The sequence below is a fragment of the Cynoglossus semilaevis genome, chromosome 8, assembly GCF_000523025.1.
Source record: "Cynoglossus semilaevis isolate Cse_v1.0 chromosome 8, Cse_v1.0, whole genome shotgun sequence".
NCBI lineage: Eukaryota > Metazoa > Chordata > Actinopteri > Pleuronectiformes > Cynoglossidae > Cynoglossus > Cynoglossus semilaevis.
In genome coordinates this window covers 18,133,959-18,151,845 of record NC_024314.1, presented here as the reverse complement: position 1 = coordinate 18,151,845, position 17,887 = coordinate 18,133,959, and the positions used below count along the sequence as shown (strand labels likewise).

The 17,887-nt window shown below is 38.6% G+C and overlaps 1 protein-coding gene across 1 annotated transcript in view; it reads left to right on the top strand.

Annotated features, from left to right (window-relative positions):
• LOC103382584 (ankyrin repeat and BTB/POZ domain-containing protein BTBD11-A) overlaps nt 1-17,887 on the top strand; it is a 48,782-nt gene that overhangs the window by 22,795 nt on the left and 8,100 nt on the right. Inside the window, exons 3-10 of the mRNA XM_017034785.2 lie at nt 2,422-2,629; nt 7,299-7,451; nt 7,817-7,982; nt 10,140-10,229; nt 12,183-12,284; nt 13,632-13,725; nt 14,810-14,945; nt 16,378-16,610. Of these exons, the coding sequence (XP_016890274.1) occupies nt 2,442-2,629; nt 7,299-7,451; nt 7,817-7,982; nt 10,140-10,229; nt 12,183-12,284; nt 13,632-13,725; nt 14,810-14,945; nt 16,378-16,610 (1,162 nt within the window). The 5' untranslated portion in view covers nt 2,422-2,441. The remainder of the gene's footprint in view (nt 1-2,421; nt 2,630-7,298; nt 7,452-7,816; nt 7,983-10,139; nt 10,230-12,182; nt 12,285-13,631; nt 13,726-14,809; nt 14,946-16,377; nt 16,611-17,887) is intronic.

Genomic DNA, 17,887 nt, shown 5'->3' with positions numbered 1-17,887 from the left:
TCTAAGCTGTCCTCTGTGATTAATTTAAATTAAATGAAGCATAATAATCCTCACAGGAGTGTTTTTCAGATAATTACAGCAGAGGAGAAAAGAACGAATGACCTGATGACAGAACCAAAGTCAGAAAAAAACATCGAGAAACGGAGGAACAAAATACCAAATTAGGTGCTACGGCAAAATTGCTAGCAATTAGTAACATACATAGCTGTGACTAAGCAAAACACTGTTTTTCCTGTTTTCTATTGTGACTTCAAACTCAAAGTTGAATGAAATGTTGCATAAATACTTAATAATATCATTAATAATGAAGAGGTTTTTAAATTAATAATGTGTCAACAGTGTTTAGTAAAAGAATAAAAAAAAACACAACAACATAAAACCTGTCCAGGAGCCAGGACTGGCGGCAGGCCCGAGGTGGTTCAACCTCAGCTTTAGAGTCTTCTCTGTTGGAAGATTTTTCTAGTTGATGATTTATTGATGTACTGTGGTTTTTACCGAGCTCTGGTTCTGCTCAGCAAGTTCTTACAAAACCTCAGAGGAATCTCATCAGTTCTTGGAGAGATTCCTGGAGAGTCTCCTGACATTGTAGGCTGCTTTTTTCATTTTTAATCCTTTTTTGTTTTGTTTTCTTAATCTTCATCACCATCTCTGCTCTTATTAATATTCAGACCAGCAGCTCACATGCTGCAACGATGCTGCAACTTGGAGTATCTGCCCATACCAATAGCTATCCGATACCTTCTTGTCTCCTCCAGCGATCCTGAAATCGGGACCAATATCGGACCGATCCCGAGTATCAGATCGAGCCTAAGTGTTACCCTTAGAAACATGATCTTTTCACCAGAAATCAAAGCAATAGCCGACTTTGAACGGTAGCAGACTAGTCCTTTTTTTCTCTGACATTGTAGGAGGTTAAAAGTTTTAAAGAGTCTTAAATTCGACAGAGACAGACGTTTAGTCATCATCAGAAGAAGAGGAAAATTCTCTGGCAGCTCCGCAGCAGTTTATCCTCGAGGTCGTTAGTGACGCCAATTCTGACTAATGATGTTTTTTTTAAGAGGAAAAAAACAGTCCAGAGCCATTTGTCAAGATGTTCTCAGAGAAATTATGTCCTGATTGATTTCATTATTTACTCATTTACTTCATCAAAATGTTGAAGTTTTTTCTGAAGCTACATTATAATAAAGGACTTTTAATTATCTGCTCATTAATATTAATATGTTGATGAATAATAGATGTTGGCGTTATGAAACGACATTCAGGTCTTACAGTCTATTGATTTGTCTAGTTTTGTCAAATCATGGATCCAGAAAATATAGATATATACATATGTTTGTAAATATATATGTATTTGTATATACACATACAATGTGTATATAGTGTATGTATGTGTGTATATATGTTTATATAGGTATTTGTATATATACATATAATGTATATATTTTGTGTGTATATATGTATACATGTATTTATATATGTATGTGTACATATACAGTACATATTATATGTGTATAGTGTATATATATATACTGTATATATGTATATATGTATTTATATATGTATGTGTATATATGTTTATATGTGTATGTGCATTTGTACAGTAGGGCTTCAAGATACGAGATTAATCCGTTCCACAACAGCACTATTATGTCGATCTGCTCTTATCTTGATTACATTTTCCCCATTAAAAATAAGTAAAAACCAATTGATTTGTTCCAGTCCTCCATAAATATACCATTAGTTGATCAAATTAAAATCCCCCCTATCTAAACATCAAAAACACGTGATGTATGTACGTATATGTTTACTGTATATAAATGTGTGTCGGTCTATGTATGTATATATGTGTTTTATATATGTAGATAGTGGATGCTGTAGAGGAGGTTGCTGCAGACATTTTATTTATATTTTAATATATATATGTATGTATATTATTTATATATATACTATATACATATATATGTAATATAAATAAAATGTCTGAAAGCCTTAATGATGGCTGCCCTCTGACAAAACCCTGGTTTTGTACATCCCCATGACTCAGTGTGTGAGTAACTCTAGTGCAAAGAGCTGCAACAAAAAAAAGAGGTTTTAAAAAAAAAATAAAGGCAAATCTGTGTGTAAGGTTTCATTTCAAGGCTGTGGGTTCCCACTCAGAGTGTGAGAAGGCTGGCTTTATGTTCTGTGAATCAGAGGCAGTGTGAATGAGCTGGATTGTCTCCAAATCATTACAGATGTGCCTCAAGTACCTGTGTCACGGCAGAGGTGCAGGAAATGAATGTGTGCTCTGAGAGTGGACTCTCCATGAATCTCTCTCTCCCGTCACTGATGTTCACAGTGTTTGTGTGTCTCTTTTGTACCTGCAGATAATAAAGCAAAATAACAAGCGATGATGGTACTGAGTATAAAAATATCTTCCAGGTGATTTGGTGTCCCGGGCGATGCACCACCTGCAGCCGCTGCACGTCAAAAGCTCCGGCAATGGCACTCCAGTTCACCAAAAGACCAACACCACGGTACACTGGGAACCTGAGGCGCTGTACACGCTGTGTTACTTCATGCACTGTCCACAGATGGAATGGGAGAATCCCAACGTGGAGCCATCCAAAGTCACTTTACAGACTGAGAGGTGAGTCCAAAAAGTTTTTTTTGTTTTGAAATGTACAAGGATAATTATTCCCTGGTTCCTGTTAGGGCCAGAGGATTTTGAAGGTCCAGGATTAGAAGATTCTTAGACCTACATTTACACAGTCAGTCCTTGCCCTCAATTGGCTAGTAATGGGAAGGTTATTGGTTCAAATCTCAACCTGGGTTCTAGAATTTGTGAGGGATTCCTCACTCATCGTATGAAAATCTATATAATCTATATCTATTTTTATTTGTCACTGCGCACAATTTCCCATTCATAGTTTGTTGAGGTATTCCTCCACCGGGGGCAGAAGTCTTCAGGCTTGAATACAGTTTGCGACCTTACCCTTCCTTCCAAAAGTTAACTTCATAACTTCTCCGTCCCTATCAGCCAGGAAAGTTACGTCATAGTTGTCCTGCTGGAAAACAACATTCATGTTGTTGTCTTCTTCTCTATTCTTTACGGTTGCGCAAGAGCAATACTGCCCCCATTTGGTGGTAACACTCCATTTTCTGCGGGTATGAATCTAAAGCCTATAATGAACGTATCATGCCAGTAACATATGAATTAGAGTGACCAAAGGCTCTGTACGCATAATTAGCATCGAACATAAGCCTTAGATTGTTAGCTAGATTTCCACAGAGCTGATTGATGGACAGCCAGGCAGGGAATCACTTGTGGATGGACTCACGGACAAATATTCTGATGGTCTGTTCTCTGAGAGATAAAACTTCCTCCTGATGACCATTGGGAGAAAGAGGAATGTCAGGGAGAGTGACATGTCAGCAGGCTCACCAGGTCTCAGGAGAGGAAACGCTCTGTTTAACATTCAGCTGAAAGGTTCAGCGGAGAAGAGAAGGATCTGGAAAACACAGTTTGTTTGGTGCAAAATGTGGGACTTGACTTACGGTACACACCTGAGGAAGAGAAATACTGCAGATATTCACAAAGATATTCTCCAAGGTGGAAAATGAGCAAATGTGCTTTAAAACAGTTTGTCCAGAATGTCCCTTTTTACTCAACTCCCCATTTATTAGTCTTAGGGTGGTCTTCATCCTTAATCTTCTGACAGAAACGTCTTCTCGAAAAAAAATGTCATGGTCTTATGAACATGACCTTTTTGCTCCATGCCAAAATCAGGAGCAGTCCAGTCACCAGTGCCCTGGACCAGTACAGTGTGATGGTGAGTCATGTAGTTGTCAGGCAGATGGCGTAAATGCTGCAGGTGTTTTTTCACTGGACTGTTCTCTCAGGCATTTCATTATTGTGTCTTCTTCAAGTGTTGAGCGACCTTTTATTTGTTCAGGTTTTTGTTTAATCATAAAAAGCAAACCATGGAAACATATCTGATTTTTTTATCTTCCCAGAACTGAAAGAATATTTGAAAGACACTTGAGTTGAGGTTTTAACCTGGTGTCCAAGATTTCCAGAGCGCTACAAAAAAATAAATGATCCTATTGAAAAACTACTGCAGAGGAGTTTAGACATAGATGGAGATAAATATCATATAATATAGAGGGTTTTTTACATTTGTCTTAGAAGTTTTTTACTTCTGGCCTCATAGTTATTAGTTCTTTAGAAATTCTCTGCGGTCATTACAATTACAATTAGTTCTTTAGAAATTCTCTGCGGTCACTGCAATTAGTAAGAAACAAACAAGAACACGCGGCGTTATTGTTCTGCTTGTGCAGGTCCTCAGTTAAAATAAGTGACTCAAAATATCAGTGCAAATGCACTGCAACATTAACCATAAGACACTTCCTCTGAGGTGTTAAACTCCAGCAGAGGGCAGTGTCGTCTCTCCTAACCATCCAACCGTCATCTGCCTTTTTGCCACCAGGGAACTAGATTATGTTGCTTTATACTTGTATTGGGATTTTGAGCATGGTCCAATACAGGCCAATATTTTTATAAAATTTCAACTTATAGTTTTTGTAAAAGAGACAGGGCTGTGTATCCATAACTTGCATGCGTTTTACAATATGATCCATGTTGGACCAAAGCTTCAGTGACTGGACTTTTACTTTTAAATGCAGCGTCTGTCTGTGGCCTCCAGTTTTACTATCAGCTCCAGTTTTTTTTTTTTTTTCGTTAACAGCGAGTCCTTCGGCAGTTAATCTCTCTTGTGAAAGCAGACTTTAGTTAAAGCACAGGCCCAGAAATCACTGAGTGTTAAAGTGTTAAAGAAATGCAGTATAACCTCGGCTTGTTTCTTAAATAATCCTGACAAACATCAATTGTCAAGATGCAGTTGTTTTTTTTCATTTAAAACTACTGAAAACAACTCTGCTGAGTTAGTTAAACACTGTAAATGAATTATAAGAGGCCGCTCCACTGATTGAGTTTGATTAACCAGGCTGCTCGTCATTGAAAAATGCCAGCTTCATTTTTAAGTTTCTGTGAAATTATATCTGACTATCGCTCTTGAGGGAGCAGTATCTCCAACGAGAACGTCACTGATGGGTTCTTAATATCATCTGCTCAGGATAAGGTGAAATTATCCCCATTAATTCTTTTGTTTAAGGGGCTTCTTTAATGCATCCGAGGTTCATTGTCATTGGTTTAAAAGCTTTTCACAGACAGGGGTCTATTGTTATCATCATTATCATCAAGACTGGAAGGGATTGAGTCAGAATTACTCTTCGTTATATGGTGCATGTAGTAAAAGTACACTTGTATTCTGCTAAAAGTATAACTTTAGGATAAGAGAAAAAACAATGTCTTTCTCTGTCAGAAGGAAAATGTCACTGAGGACAATATCTAGACAATCTGCAATTATAAAAAAAAAAAAAGTATAGAATAACAACTAGACAATATCTAGACAATCTGCAATTATATTTATATATAAAAAAAGTATAGAATAACAACTGCTTTTAACCCAACACAGGCGATCTTAGCTTTTGAGATCAGACGAGATCGCGTGTCCAGGTTGGTATGGTCGTAGGCCAGGGGAAAATTTCAATAGTGTAATTGGGTGGCACTGTGGAGCAGAAGGCCAAAATGATTTATAATCAAATTTGAGTTTATCAACTTGAAAATTACCAGATTTATTTTCCTCACCCAAGTGTAGGCCAGGTTTTATTAGAAAAATTAGCCTAGCTTATCTTGATTAGCTAGCTAGCTAGTGAATGTACAGTAGAAGTTTTGATTGTTGTGTCAATATGGTGTCAATGATAATGAAGCTTACTGATTTAGATGAACAAAGCCTTGTGTTGTCTGCATATATTAACCAGTGTATTTTGTATGACAATGATTTGAATACAAACACAACAGCTAAGCTAAGCTAAATTCTTGTACATGGTGAGAATTGACTTTTGTTTTCTGTTATTTTGGTCTCTATTTTAGTTGGAATTCAGATTCACATCTGTAAATCAAAAAATAAAACATCTATTTACTGAACAGTTATATTGGTTTTAAAAAATACATTCTGTGTCAGTACACACAGAAACCTATTTAAAGAATAAAGCTGTACTGTGGTTAGAAACACACAGTACTTTTGAATCTAGTCCTGTAGTTTTCAACATTGATGTGTGATGAAGACAGTAGGAACGTAATGATCAGCTGTTTTTCATCTGTGTCTGTGTCTGATAAACAAAAATATCCAGAAACCCGTCGCCAACAGAAATTCTTTCAAAGCGGCGTTTGGAGATCAGGGACTTCCTGTAAACACCTGCCTCAGTTTGGGTTGTTTTGCTTCTTTCCTTTCCCAGTTTTAACTCGCTGCGTCTGCCTCAGCAGAGCGTATTGCTGATTAGTGTGAGTTCTGCGCTGCTGTAATCTTATCCTCCGAGGATGGAATAAAGCACTGCAACGAATTCAAACGTGCTCGCAGGATGACAGACACGACGCAGTCCCTGGAGAACACGCTGTAGTTACTGTAGATGGTGCTGCAATATTTAATATTTCACAGGCTCTGAGTGTGCGATAGAAACGTGAAAGCCTCTGAGCTAACGGGCCACACGCTCGCTGGCTTACAGACGGAAAACTGGAACAGTATGCAGGAATCCCTTTGAAAATAAATCACTAAATCAATCCTTCAGGCTTTTATCATTTAGACTTACTTGATGGTGCCATGTTTAAGGCAGTGACTTGAGAATATTTAATGGCTCACTTAGAATTTTTTTTTTAATTGTATCCATGCCTAAAGTTCTGTGGGAGGAGTAGCTCCAGAGAGAACATCACTAATGGATTTTTGATATAGTTTAACAACCATATCGTGAAATGATCCCATTTAAGACTTAAGGAGGCGTTTTTATATACCCAAGGTCCATTGGTTTAAAAGGTTATTATTGGGCTGGCTGTGTAGTAATTAGTTTGATCTCCATTATAATTAACCATTGTATGATGCTTAAAGTTTACCAAAGGGTTGAACATAAGTTTTATTAATGCAAATAGAGGTTGTTCATCATATACAAAAAATCCAAATAAAGGCTAAATAAAATACAACTTCCCAGTATTTGGCTGAGCTGTGCACCTCCAACATCTGAGAGCCCACTTTAAAAAACATACCTCACTACAAAACCACAGAAACACTTTCAAAACCTTACACCAATTTTCTTACCTCGTTTTACAAACAACATTTTTTTACAAAAAATTCAATTTTTATAATTATTCTTCAAGATTCTTCTTCAATCACAGTGGATTTTTCATCTGTTTCTCTCCCCTACAGGCCCTTTCTGGTACTGCCGCCGCTGATGGAGTGGATCCGCGTCGCCGTCGCCCACACTGAGCATCGACGAAGCTTCTCCGTGGATAGTGATGATGTCAGGCAGGCGGCCAGGTTGCTGCTCCCCGGAGTGGACTGTGAACCTCGACAAATAAAGTGAGTGAATTCTTTTCACTGTTTTGTCTGAAGCAGAAATGTAAAATATATTTTTTTAATTTGTTTACTGGCCTTTGTGGTTTTTCCTTGTCAAGTCTTGCTACAGTAAACGCCATGTTGACTACCATATTTTCTGGACTATAAGTCTCTCCGCAGTATTAGTCGCACCAGTGCCCTCTAGCGGTTGTCAGTGTATAAATAACAAAAATGTATATATTTCAATATAAACTGTATAAGTTGCACCTGAGTATAAGTCGCAAACCCAGCCAAAGGATGAAAAAAGTGCGACTTATAGTCTGGGAAATACAGTATTTTAAAAGTATATTTACAAATAAAGTTTTCTATTTTCTTTCTTCCGTATGAAGAGCCGAGGATTGTTTCTGTGCCACCAGGAAATTGGACGCAGCCTCCACTGAGGCCAAATTCCTGCAGGACCTGGGGTTTAGAATGCTCAACTGTGGACGCACAGACCTGGTCAAGCAGGCAGTGAACCTGCTGGGACCGGATGGCATTAACAGCATGAGTGAAAAGGTCTGACACACACACACACACACACACACGCACTGTAACTCACACACACAATCCTGCATTAATACCTACTCAGATACTGTGTGAGCAGTCATTCAGCGTAAATGTGTCCTATTAGGGAGTACTACCTGGCAGCACAACCCTCTCAACACATATGCTGTACACAGATTGCTTCTAATTAAGAAAATGCATTTTATTGTAGGGTTTTGTTAACTATATGAGTCAACGTATTTATTCTATGCTCAGAGAAAGTCATCGTGTGACTTCAGATCTGCAGGAAATCCTTTTTTTCAAAGCTGAAGTTGCCGTCAGGGCAACTCGTAAAGCGTTAGCTCAGGTTTTGCCGCACCAGACACCTGTACTTTTTTCTATTATTATCCACAAATGAAGAATAGGAAATCATTGAAAACATTTAGAAATACATTTAGAAATACATTTTTGTCTTACATTATCATTTGATCAATCCAGTTGGGGACCAAATTTCACAATTTGGTGGACTGCATTTGGTCCACAGGCCGTCAGTTGATGATCACTGCCCTACACTTTAAGGTTGCAGCTACACAGGCTCTGCTTTTTATAGGAACTATTGCAGGTGCAGCAAGGCAAATGAAAGGCATTTTCAATATCATCTTTAATGTTTCCACAGCCAAATGGCACTGATTTGAAGTTGTATTTTCATTTTGTAGAAATGACAATATTTAAAATGAAGTACAGTGGAGTTTTTTTGTTAGAAATAGTGATGAATGTGTTAAGAGGGGAGTGCTTTGTTGTTTGGACCAGCCTTTAGTGAGGTGGACATAAACCTTTATTTGTCCTGTCTCCCCTCTGGCAGCCATGTCATATCTCATCTAAAATGATATCAACACTGACTGTGTGTCAGTATATCTTTCAAATACACAACAACAGGAAGTGTATTTGCTATAATACATGTCCTGGAGGAGTCACTGGGGTATAAAAACATTGAGATTTTATTTATTTTCATGAATTCAGGGAGCCTCAGTTTAGCATCACCTACATACAGCCTGGCGTTATCGACCGTCTCCTCCCATCTATCTGCGTCACACCTTTAACAAGCCGCGCTGACCCACAGGCTTTATTTTCTCACAGAGGAACCAGATGACATTATAGGAACAATAAAGCCCAAATGTGCTGCCTGTCACTGTGGCTGAGAGGCACCTGACCTCATCATGATCCTGATGATGCTCATTGTCCGTCAGCCTGCTGCTGAGAGCTGATTAAATAAATCGTTGGGCAGGAAATATTTAGGAGTGAATCACCGCGTTGGGATCTTCAACGTTAACGGCTGTGGTGTGACATCACAGAGGTGGATTAAAGAGGCCTTTGTCGGATGTAAAAGACTCAGACATATGATTCTGGTCTGGTTTCACAGCAGGAGAGTCAGATTTAATAATATAGAATATTTTATTTCTGCTCTACTTGACATTGCAGTATAAATGCATTCTATAGAAATGCATTGTGCTTTAACACGTTCCTTTAGTGTTTTCGTTTTAGTGGTTATGTAATACAAATGTATGTAAATCTCCAGTTTTTGGAGCTTTGAGGGCAGACAGTTAGCCTGATTATAGAAACAGGTTAGATTTAGCAAAACTATTTGACATGAAATAGTTTGAAATCCAGAAACACAGCTTAATGTAAGCAAATGTATTCAAAAAATTTGGATAAAAAAAAGAAGTGTAGAAGTGTAAAAGAATAAAGCTAAACCATGACCTAGGGTTGCACAACATTGGCTTAAAGTTGGGACTGAGATATGTATTTGAGAACTTAGCATTAACAAAATGATGTTACAAAAACAATAACAATAGTTGATATAGTTGTGTAAAATAGGACAAAATGCAGCCCCACACTTTGACAGAGCCACAATAAATCCCAAAAGTTGATATTGTTATTATTACTGGTATTCATTATTATTATACTTATTATGATTATTATTAACAATAATAACAATATTGTACCAGTCCAAATAAATCATAAAAGGCCACACAAACACTAACTGAACCCTGAGCTTCTAAATTGTTTTTCCAGCTGATCACCGTGCTGAGTTTTCTATGTTTTCAGTGATGGAAGCACTAAATATATTTAGCGTTCTAACTTCTTCAGGAAGACTGTTTTCTCATGACCTCCCCGTTCCTCCTCCTGCAGGGAATGACCCCGCTCATGTACGCCTGCGTACGCGGTGATGAGGCCATGGTTCAGATGCTGCTCGACGCCGGCGCCGACATCAACAGTGAGGTCAGTGTAGAATGCAGGTCTCCAGAGTCACACAAACTGCATTTGTCTTCATCGACCTGACATTGTATACGTGTTCGTAATTTTTGATATACATTTATGTTACATTTGTGTTACATTTTTTGTTTAACTGAGACATTAAAAATTATGTGTTTGTTGCTAATTTTTTTCCCAATTCCTCTTCTTTCTTTTTTCTTTTCATCTCGGCTTTGGAATCCTGCTGTTCACTTGAAAACTAAACAAAACTCCACTCTAATGACAACACAAAAACATATACACTATGAAAATATATCAACTGCAACACACAAAAAATGCTAAAATTTGATGCCACGAGAAAGTGTTTTAAGTTTTATACATTATGTGTTTATATATATATATATATATATTTCAACTTATTTAATACCTGTAGATAAACCATAAAAAAAAAATGTTTTGAAAAAAACATAGAATGTTTAAACAATACCGTATCATAGCTGGCAGCTTGTTACACTGAATAAAGTGCATGCGCGCAGCCAATAAGCAGGCATGGTTTTACACAGTAACAAGAGTTTTTACTCCACACTCATAAAAAAATAATCAGCCACAGTTATAGTCCCTGTGAGCAGGCAGTTAGTTCATTACAGTCCTGTAGGGGCCAAATGGTGCTGTGGTGCTTTGTACGACATGAATTATTTATCTGTATGTGTGTGTGTGTGTGTGTCCATTCAGTTTTGCACAAGATGCATGAACTTCCTCACACTGGTCCTAAGACCTTAACCATAACCATGGGGCAGGGCTGGACCATACCTGTATACGTTTACTGAGTGAAGAATTTATAGAAAAAATATAAATTTTAGTTATAAAAATAAATTATATAATATATATAATATACTGTATATACCGTATATGTACTCATATATATGTGTATATATGTATATACATATATGAATTTATACATTTTATATATTTTATATATAAATTATATATATATAATTATATAATATATATTTTTTCAACCAAAATTTAGACTTTTACTACATATTCTTTTTGATTTGTTCAATGCCTAAAAACAAAACAAAGTTGCAGACTAATTCGGAATATAACAAAAATAGCACACAAAAGACTAGAAGAGATTCAAGCAAAAGCAATTGTTGGTCAGAAGAATCTTAAAATGTGAGAATATGAAAATGTGCTAAAAGTCAGCACAAAACTAGCTGCGAATTAGCTGAGGAGATGGTAATAAAATAAAACAAATGTGTCTGGAAATCCAGAAAACACAAGAGGTTCTCTAGGTTACCCAAACATTTTAGTTAAAAAGCAACTGTAGAATCATTATCCTGTGAAATATTGATGTCGTCTCTGCCGTCTGTTTGTGCAGAAACGGCCTAACGTCATAAATATATGAATAATTCATCGGCGAGTAAAACAAAAAAACAATAACAGTCCCACTGGTGCTGAGCATCAGAGCTCTGTGTTTGTACATCACTCCCCTCCGGGTGGCGCTCAGAAGTCATTTCTGTTAATTTACTCTGTGATGAAGACGAATTAAAAAAAAAAAGCCCACATAACCACATTAGGCTTTACGTCAGTTTGATTTCACTCTGATGTTGCTGCTGCTTCTGTTGTTGCTGCTGCTGCTACTCTTGGTGACTCAGCAACGCCCTCTTTCAAAGCATCTTTACCACTGTTGTCTTTTCTCTATGGCTTCAATTTCCCTGCTTTGAAAAAAAAAAGCAATGGATCTGGGCAGCAGACAGTACAAAGCAAGGCCAGATCTGACTGTGACAGACTCGCATTGACTGACTCATGCTGAGGTGGAGCCAAGGGCTTTTTTTCTCTCAGGCTCAAAACTTTTCTTCCTCGTCCTGCTTTCCTTCTCTTCCTCCCCACCCACCCCCGCACATCTAACCTAAATATTCCATGTATTCAATAAACAGAAAATCTCTTTCTCCCTCGACTTCACCTATAACTTCCCAGGTGCCCAGCTCAGTAAACAAGCACCCCTCAGTTTACCCTGACACACGCCATGGGACACCACTCACTTTCGCCGTCTTACATGGACACGTCCCTGTCGTGCAGGTAGTGACATTTACAGAATGACCGTCTCGTTAACCTTTTATGGTTTCTTCTTTTTCTGTACCAACTAACCAGTGTGAGTGTAGTGTGACATAACAGAGAAATAGAGCTTTGAGAGATGCGCAGCAGGTTGGGTTGATAAAGGAAAAAGATGGACATATCACATTGAATCAATAGTGTCTGTGAAAGATGGATATTAAAGCGATGGAATCGGACCGTGCTCGTACACATTTTCAGGAAGAAAAAACAATGGCAGTGTTGTAGTTACTACAGCGTTTTAAAGCATTTAAGATGAGGAAAGCAATGCTAAGATAGGACAAGGTCAGGAGTGGCATTGAAGTACTACAATGCGGTTGCAGGACAAGTCAGAAAAGGCAGACAAAAGTTACATCAGCACAATTTGTAAGACAGCTACAGTTGAAGGTAGCCATGATTAAACCTGAGCGCTAACGCAGATGCTAAAGGTTAGCTAAAAAAAGGAAATGATTAAATGTGAATAAACATTTCTGAGAAGAAAAATTAGAGACAAGCTTTTAAGAAAGAGTAGAATACTTTATTTTGTTCTATAATTTTGACTATTCTAGGAACATGTTGTTTACTTCTCTCTATGGATTTTGGAGTAGTGAGTGAGCCATCGCTAAACTTTATTTTTCAGTGACAAAAGTCGTTTAAATGATGAAACAGGAATATACAAATAAACTGAACACAACTTCAACTTAAGATGGTGTATATTTTTAAAGGAGGCTGTTATCAAAGGGCCAATATTAGATTCTCTTCCTCATGTTCCTACAGGGAGACATGGTTTCCCAACGGCCTATGGTTCATATATTACATAGAGTGAAGTCAGCACTGATTACTGTGTCACTACGTCCTACAAATACCCATCAAAAATACATGAAATATCCCTTTAATAATGTAGGTTCTCTGGATGTATGTGGATGAGTCACACGGTTTCCAGGCTCTAACTGAGGTGAAAGATAAGTCCCAGAGCAGCAGAGGTAGAAATCCCGAGGCGAAACCAAAGCTCAGTCGACCTGATGCTCCGCCCGCTCGCAGATTACACCATTTTCAGTATTTTGTTCATTTTTGAACATTTAATACTCAGTGTCAGTGACTACGTGAGCTCTGAGCCTGATCAGCATCACCACTTCTGGATTTGCTTCAATTATTCATCTGCGCCAGCTAAACAAACCAGACATAAGATAAAGAAACCTTCCTCGTTTGTTGTTTCTTCTCAACCACGACGTCATTCTCAGGGAACCCCAACTCTGTCTCCATATACAGCCCAAACCCGATAAGGAAGAGCTGTGTCCAGAGCTTAACAAAAGTACTTTACATTTCTCTCTGCAGCTGCTTCTGGATAACAGAGCAAACGTGGAGGGCGCCCTGCAGGATGGGGCTGAGAACTACACGGAGACGCCGCTGCAGCTGGCTTCAGCCGCAGGTAAAAAAATAAAAATCCCACAAAACAAATCATCAGTCCTGAAGTTATTGATACATCGGGTCGGCAAGTATTAGCCAAAGGCAACAGTCAGCAGAAGGTCAAAAAAGAATTACCCAAGTATTTCAAAGTCCTGATGTAGTACTCTCCCACCACTGGGCAGGGTCTGGCCCATTGCACATCTTAAAAAAACCACAGTCCACCACCAAACAAAAGGTCACAAATACAATGATCTTCTAGTTTCAGTTTCCTCTCAGCTGGGCCTGGGTAAACAAATAATCGTTTTCGGACCAGTTAAGTGAAATCTGAACAACCTTCATAGCACATCTGATTAATCTGGCATAAAAACATGTCATTAATCAACATAATGAACGTGACTTCCACTGTAAGATCAGATGGTGGCAGCATCGTAGTTTGTGGTAGTTTTCACCGACTTTAACAAAAACCTGGCGCTACAGTCAGACTTAAAACTCGACAGAATTTCACACCCCACCTCCAGGTGTCTGCCAGGAAGCTGAAGATGAAGGAGAATTTCACATTTGCTCCTCTCTCACACATCAGTTGGTTCCAAGGTGGAAACACACCTACAGTGAAGCTGGACACGGTGTTAGGAAAGTGTTATCTGCTGTACTACTGCAGGAAAACGATTCAAAGAGACAATCACACAAAGTGAGCACTTTTAATATTCCGCTGCTTTGGTTTATAAATAATGCAGATGAAACAAGGAGCTCAATCCCAGAGCTAATTTTCTTAATGAATAGTTTCCAAGTGAAGGATAATTTTGTTCAGGCTCATTTTCTGTCTCCTGATTGTTTGTACTTCACGGTCACATTTACTTAAGCAGACTGTTGGAGCCTGTGATTAAGCCACAGGTAGAAAAAACACACCGCTACGTTTTGTGACATATATTTTGCATTATATCATGCACACCCTGTGTCCACTGAGGTCTGTTAGATACAGCACTCCAAGCACCAGGTTACCGACTGTATCATTTACCAAAGCTAGTCCGGGTTTCTGTATCATTTACCAAAGCTAGTCCGGGATAGCTAGCACGGATTTCAATTCATTTTGTTTTTCTTCTACTCAGGAAACTTTGAGTTGGTGAGTTTGCTGTTGGAAAGAGGAGCTGACCCCATGATTGGGACCATGTGTAGAAACGGTATCTCCTCGGCTCCACTGGGCGACATGAACTCCTACAGCCTGGCAGCAGCACACGGTCACAGGTAAGAGTTCCACAGATTGGGTAAAATATTTGGACTGGGACTTTAATCTGTAGCTTAAATTATTACAGACATTAAAATAATTGTTTTAGCTATTTTTAGGTCTAGCTTTTGGCTAATGTTTTTTTCTTGCCTAGTGTAATTTTTTGCTAAAGTTTCTGTCTAGCGTTAAGTAATTTCTGGCTAATGTTTTTGTTTAGCGTTAAGTAATTTTTGGCTAACATTTGTTTTCTAGCATTGAGTAATTCTTGGCCAATATTTCTCTTTAACTTAAAGCTAACTTTTTCTATTTACTGACACCTTCCTCTCAGCCATTTCCTTCCATACCTTTAGCTTTATCCTGGAAACCCCAGTACTCTGCACAACATTTTGGCCATCTTAGCGACTTGTGGGACATTTTCCACTCACCTGTCACTGTAAGGATTTCCTGTCATCACCTCTGGTCCCTCTCCTGTGTTTCTCCATCATCTTTTGACCTTTTGTTGTCATATTTTCTTTCACTAAATCTGTCTTGAATTATTAGGTCTGGATCATGGCTCCCGGAGCCTCTCCCGAGCCCTGCACTTAGATTTACTTTTTGCAGCAGTGACAGATATCTCGGGGCAGCGCAGACAAAAACACACTGCGGTCTCCTCAGTAACAGTCAGAGCTTCAGTTTGACATCATCTCCCTGCAGCAGAGTGAGATAAAAACCATTAACATTCAGCTCACAGTTGGTGATGATGAAGATGTTGATGTGGGGGAGTGGGGACAGAGCAGGATGCAGCACTAATGCCACTGCAGTCACAGCAGGGCGACGAAGACGATGCCGCAGACCAATAATTAATGTTAAGAAACGTATGTGTCACTACAGTGTCAACTAACGGCTCCTCTACCTTTTCTGAGCTTCATCTTTGAGGTATTTACAAGGACGTCGGTAAACTAAAGGGATAAAGTGTGTTAACTTTAATCCTTTGCGACTTTTTTTCCCTTTATTTGTAATGAATTATTAATGAACTGAGAATTAGAAGAATCATAAGAAATTACTTTCTTCTCTCTTTTTGTGCCAGGTTTTGTTATGTCAGAAAATGTGGCTTTTATTTCCACCTTTTCCTTTTCTGCTGGCTATCTTCTTGGCTAAATTATGGCTATTTATGCTATTATTTCTGAAACCATTGGACTACTTCTGAGAAAACTTTGTCTTTCTTCTTTCGAGCTAACTATAATCTTGTGTATCCTCTCTTTTGTTATTCCTGGGCTAACGATTTCTTTAGCTTTTTCTTTTAGCTAACTAGTAGCTTTTTCTGGTCTTAACCTAAACATTATCTGGCTCCTTGTGTTCCTGTTTTTCTAAATACTACAGACTTGTCCTAACTTATTGTACATGTTTTCAACAGGAAGTCCATAAAGTCTTTCTGATTCCAATTCTGATCCCTACTCTTCTACCATCCTTCAGGAATGTCTTTCGAAAGCTGCTGTCCCATCCTGAGAAGGAGAAGGGCGACGTCCTGTCCCTGGAGGAGATCTTGGCCGAGGGTTCAGACCCCGGGGAGAAGAGACTGTCGCTGCATGCCAACAGTGGCGGGACGTTGCGAACAGGAAAGGCCAAACTGAGAGCCCTGAGAGAGGCCATGTACCATAGTGCAGAGCACGGCCATGTGGACATCACCATAGACATCCGCAGCTTAGGTCAGACTTACTAATGCATGCTCTCTGGCGCCCCCTCTCTTCAGCTGTCCTGGAGATGTGCTCATGCTGTGCCTGTCCCTGTCCAGTCCAGTCCAGTCCAGTCCAGTCCAGTCTAGTCTAGTTCTGTTCACACCCTCAGCAAACATACCCACTCATCATCTAAGCATACAACATCCTGAGGAACAGGAACTATTTCTATCAGAGGTGATAATAGCTGTGGACAGAGGTGTGAACGTGACAGTTAGAAATGCCTGCAGCCGTCGTCAGCTGTCAAACACACATTTTATACACTTCAGTGGACACAAGACCTGCTTTGACGCAGCTGGTCTTCAAAAATAATTATTTCCACAAATTAGTGTTTCAGTGTTAATGGTAGAGTTTTTAGTAGACAGAGTTCACTGATAAACTAAAGAGATACATTTCCATGTTCCTGCCTTGTGAGCATCAGTTATTTGGACTTAACTGTGACTCATTAAAACAAATATTGTCTGAGTGCAAAACTCCAGGCTTTTCATGTGTAAAATCACAAGGTGAACTTAAGAGCTGATATTGACTTTTTACCTCGTGACACAAGCCTCAGCACATGCTTCCTGTGTTTGGTCATGTTTTCTTTATATAATCCAACACCAATCCTTAGGTGAAATGTTGCCTTCTTTATCTTAGGGCTGTTACCTTGAATATACAATACAATATTTTGAATGACGCGAACTGTGTATCCAATAGTTCCACTGTCCATCAGTTTATATTTGCGCGAATACACAGTCAATACACGTGCCGTTATTTGAACACACTGTGGGAAAAACACATACGTCTAACTGTTATGTATTTCTGTTCAAGGAATATCCAGGGAAATTATTTTTAGGAATGTGGATATATCTTGATTAGTCATGATTGATTGTGATTCATTATGATCGTGATTAATCACGATCGCGATTAATCATGACTAATTGTGATTATTCTACAGCTGCCCATGATTAATCAGATTGAAATTTTGTATTTATTATTATCAAATTGAATTAAAAAAAGAAAAACAAATAAGTTATTTTTTTAATATATATTATATTTAATTATTTATTTTTATAATAATTTAGTTACATGTTCAGCCCACTAAACCACTGCCCCTTCATTTTTTTATGTTTGTTCCTTGCACTCATCGTCTTGCTCATTGCATTTCTGCTGACCGTCACGTTTCTTTAAGCGCTGGCTTCACTTCACCATCGTCGTCTTTTCACTAACGCCGTCCTTCAGCGTGATGGAAACATGGTCGATTCTCTCTT